Source organism: Gekko japonicus, unplaced genomic scaffold (assembly GCF_001447785.1).
Source record: "Gekko japonicus isolate JY-2015 unplaced genomic scaffold, Gekko_japonicus_V1.1 scaffold1082, whole genome shotgun sequence".
Taxonomy (NCBI): domain Eukaryota; kingdom Metazoa; phylum Chordata; class Lepidosauria; order Squamata; family Gekkonidae; genus Gekko; species Gekko japonicus.
Window position 1 is genome coordinate 10349 of NW_015173155.1, and position 4896 is coordinate 15244.

The window sequence follows — 4896 nt, forward strand, 5'->3', positions numbered from 1 at the left end:
GCCACGGCAGCCGTTGACCCTTTGAAGGGGTTGTTGGCGCTGAACTCCCGCCACTTGGCTCCCATGATCGTCATCATTTTGGACATCGGGATCTTGGGGTTCTTTTTGGCAATGAGAGGCCTGTAGAGGGGAGGGGGACAGAACGATCAGCTCCTCGAGCAACCTTGTTTCAGGGTCCAAGCCCCCCACGGTCCCTTTCTGGGCCTAGGAAAGAAGCCCTAAGAGCGTTGCTAGCTTGCTGCCTTCTCCCTCCCTCCGACACTCTTGAACCCTCATGTTTTCCTTTAAGCACAATCCAGGAGTCTCGATTCCATTATTCCCAGAGGACACTGAAATCCAAACTCCCCACCTCCACCTTTGTGTCTCTCTCCTCCGCCAATCATGGAGCCCTTCCACCAGGCCTGCGATTAGGAGCTGCTACTAACAATTCCCAGTAGTCATGTATGGCTGCGAGAGTTGGACTATAAGGAAGGCCGAGCGCCGAAGAATAGATTCTTTTGAACTATGGTGCTGGAGAAGACTCTTGAGAGTCCCTTGGACTGCAAGGAGATCAAATCAGTCAATCCTAAAAGAAATCAACCCCGACTGTTCCCTGGAAGGCCAGATAATGAAACTGAAGCTCAAATACTTTGGCCACCAAATGAGAAGGGAGCACTCACTGGAGAAGAAGACCCTGATGCTGGGAAAGATTGAAGGTCAAAGAAGACGGGGACGGCAAAGGATGAGATGGTTAGACAGTGTCATCGATGCAACGAACATGAAATTGAGCAAGCTTCAGAGGACGGCGGAAGACAGGAGGGCCTGGCGGGATCTGGTCCATGGGGTCGCAAAGAGTCGGACTCGACTGTACGACTGAATAACAACAACTAACAACAACAACAATACCAACTGGATTGTCGAGGCCCTTTTGTTAACACCAACTGCTGTTGGGCTGGACGACTGATGGGGGCCATAATTCAGACCATCCTATCATGGCCACGGGGACGTTACTGGCACCGGCACTTTATCTTACTTGTTAGGGCTATTTTTGGGCAGGAACGCACAGGAACAGAGTTCCGGCTGGCTCCCGAGTTGGCCACGCCCAGCAGGAACTCATTAGCATAATAGGCCACACCCAACAGCAGGAACTCATTAGGATTGGCTACATTAGGGGGTGTGTGGCCTAACATGCAAAGGAGTTCCTGCTACAAAAAAAGGCCCTGGGTTTTGACAACAAACAAGGTAAGCAGAATAAGAAGCAAATGGTGGGTGTGGCTGGATGACCACACTTCTGGTAACGTGGGGGTGCAAAAACCCAGGACCTTCTTTTGTAGCAGGAGCTCCTTTGCATGTTAGGCCACACACCCCTAATGTAGCCAATCCTGATGAGTTCCTGCTGTTGGGTGTGGCCTATTATGCTAATGAGTTCCTGCTGGGCTTTTTCTACAAAAAGAGCCCTGCTTGTACTGTGATTTGGTATGTTTTTGTATTTTATGGTGTTGTATTGCATTAACAAGCACTTACGTTTTAATATTCTTTTAAGCTTTTAATGTAAGCCGCTCTGAGCCTGCCTTGGCAGGGAGGGCGGGATGACAATCAAATAAATAAATAATAAATCACAGCATTTCCTGATCCCACCCAAAGTAGGGAACGCACAGTGCCCCCTTAACAGAGTTAATCCCATTGACTTTTATTAATTTAGAAGGGTATAACTGCTTAGGGTGGCGCTGACAGCATGGTTCGAGGATCTGAGCCTAGCGGAACTAGTAGACACAAACGGATGTCTTGAATTGTCCTACATGTGTTTATCCCCCGCCCCTCTCGTTTTACATACGGGACCAGAGAGAAATGAATCCCTCCCTCTCTAACTCAATCCTCGGTAGGATCCTGTTCGTCATACGGATAGTTTCAAAGGATGGCCATGTTGGTCTGCTGTAGTAGAGCTAGATTCGAATCCAGGAGCACTTAATAGTGTCCAACAAGATGTTCAGGGTGTAGCCTTTCAAGAGTCAAAGCTCCCTGCCTCAGGCTCTTTATACAGTCAGGGGAGAATTTAGAAGGTGCCTGGCTACACCAGAGGAGCACATTTCTCAAGGTGTGTGTGTGTGGGGGGGGGATCTTGGAGTTCATTATGCACTCGTGCCCTGGCTTGGGAATGCGATTATTATTATTAATTTTTCCTATTGAACCGAAGGCTCATGAACACATATCTTCTGAACACAAATATGGTAACATTATCCTTAATTCCTGTAGTGTGTTTTTCAAATGTATGTTGCACCGTTATTATTATTATTTATTTCCCTTTCTTAGCTACTTCACTGCATATATGTTTTAATATTATACTATTATTATTATTATATTATATTATTATAATTATTATTTTATTTTATTTTATTTTATATATATTAGATACCGGACAACAAGAAGTTTTGAGGTTTGTTACAATGTAAGTTGTCCAAAGCTCTAAAAAGAAGCAGTTCTGAACATAATTACTTGAAAATATGCAAAATTTACATATGATAAGATGTATGTATTTAAGCATAAGTTTACACTGTTCTCGATTTTACTGTTAACCTTTTGTCTAAAAACAATAAAAATCTTTAAATAAATAAATAAATAAGGATTTAAAAAAAATTACTGTTCCTTGGAGCCACTCTTCTCACGTTCTTCTCTGTAAGAAGCTGTCAGCTATGCTGCGGCCATGGCAGGTGGAAAGGGGGGGGGGCTGATGTATGGCCTGTTGGAATCGTAGCGTTCGTTTCTCCTCGCTTCATCTTATCTGCTAGCCCCGGCCTGTGACCTTGGTACCAGGCTGCTGGTGCTTTAGCTGGGAACACAGACCCCTTAGCCCAGGCGGGCTTCCGCTTCGGCCCTGATTGGTGCAGACCCGTCAGGGGGCCTTGTTTTGGATTGGGTATATCTTCTCATTTTGCGTGCTAACAATTTAGTTCTGATGCAGGACGTATGCACAGATGACCTGCCTTTACTGTACTCAATAAACTTGAACCTTTTGAAGGAACGCTGTTGAGAACTGATTGCTGCGGGACTCTGACAGAAGCCAGCCTGAATAGCGACTCAGAGGCTCTCACCTCTGTCTTGAGGTCAGCTAGACCAGGGGTGTCAAACATAAGGCCCGGGGGCCGGAACCGGCCTGTCCAGGGCTCTTATGCGGCCTGCGAGCAACTAGTGCAAGGGAGGAAACAGGAGACTGCTTGAAGGGGGAGTGGGCGGAGCCACTCCAATTGTGGCTTCAGCATGGTTGGAAGAAGCCTGCACCTACAACATCTGCAACAGTCAGGCAGGGTGGGGGGCGTCTGCCCAGTGCTGCACTGCTGGCTCTCCAGTCCACCCACGTGGGTTTCCTTTGAACCCCCTCCTGGTCCATGAGGCCTTGCACTGAGGACACACCAACTCGGAGCTTACCGACTGCTGTCCTTTATACAGTTCAGATTTCCAGTACCTGGCATTGTGTTTTATGGCACACACGGCCTGGCCCGACAAAGTAACATTTATGTCAGATCTGGCCCTCGTAACAAACGAGTTCAACACCTCTGAGCTAGAACCTGTTCTCGTTCCTGCACTGTAGTGGAGAACGAGGAAAGCCACTTCGGGGATAAAAGCAGAGTATAAATGAAGTTAAAAAAAACAACAATAATAATTACATTGCGCTAAAGAGGTGATTTGAGAAATAAGCTTGAAAGCATTTAGGCCTTCCAGGCAGCCTGGAAATATATTTGCCCAACACCCTTTTCACGTGCCATGACGGAGAGCTGAGCCGTGTAGATCCTCCAACCTAGAACAAACCCCAGTTTCCCCTCACCCTGTGCCTGGTGCCCGGAGTGGAGCTGCTTCAGCAGGGGCGCAGCTGGGCAAAGCGCAGGCCCTCCCCAGGAACTCCCAGCCCAGGAAGAGCAGCAGGTAGCATCTGTATACGTCTGTGATCCAGGTGGAAGCAGGCCCTTCCAGGCCTCAAAAGCGTGAATGTACCATGTGAGTCACGCAAAGGCAGCCCTCTGCTTAGCTGGAAGATCAGAGGACGTAGAGGAAGGCTCGTCTGGGCCCAAAGCATTATACAGAATTTTCCCCGTGTGTGTAAAGAGTGGTAACCTTCCAGCCCAGCAAAGCGAGGATTACAGCTGCTCCCTCCTTTCAGATCTTATCGGTCTCCAGGGAAGACAAGAACTGCCAAACCGGAACAGGCCAATGCTCCATTTAATCCGACAGAGGCCAAGGCAGGCGCTCACTGGAACAAAGCTTGGTGTTGCAGTACAGGGCCGGAGGCTACGGAGCCATGACCTCCCCTCCTCCTTCTCCCTCCCGCCCCCACCCCCCAGCCAAGAGCCCCCAGAGCACACGACATCCATCATTTGCAATAATCCCAGCCGGCAGAAGCGCTGGCTCCTTGATCCGGCTGCCCTCAGCACTTCATCTGCTGTCAACACGCAGCCCCAGGAACCAGAGCGCTGATGTCTGACCCGGCTGGGGCTCCAGTGTCTAAGGACCCCTGGGACTTGAGCTGGCAGATATTCCCCGCCCCTGGTGTTTCTGCAGGAGGAGGAGGAGAACTGCTCGTTTTTTATTGGTTAGACGGGAAGGCCCTGTGCTTAGACACTGCAGCAGTGAATTCCTAGAACACAGGCCAGGGGATAACAATGCAGCCTCAAGCCCTGTCCTACCCAAGGACTCACTAGGGGAGCCTCAGGTCCCACATCTATCCAACAAAAAAGCTGTTACTTTTCTACAAGGAAATGGATTAGAATTGTCCACTGAGACTGTGGCTATGGGCTGCCTGGCACGGTCTCGAGGCAGCAGGAGGAAGGTGGCGGGCTTAACATACATGGGAAATTAAATGCTAGAAGTCTCCGAGGTAAAATCAGGAAGTTGGGATGCTTGGTGTTGGGGGGGGGGGGGAAAGAA

General features: G+C 49.0%; 1 protein-coding gene across 1 annotated transcript in view; it reads right to left on the reverse strand.

Annotated features, from left to right (window-relative positions):
• The window catches only part of CHD3 (chromodomain helicase DNA binding protein 3), a gene marked incomplete at its 3' end in the record, with an annotated part of 33001 nt that overhangs the window by 10103 nt on the left and 18002 nt on the right, over positions 1 to 4896 (reverse strand). Inside the window, exon 5 of the mRNA XM_015422401.1 lies at positions 3 to 120. Coding sequence (XP_015277887.1) covers positions 3 to 120 — 118 coding nt within the window. The remainder of the gene's footprint in view (positions 1 to 2; positions 121 to 4896) is intronic.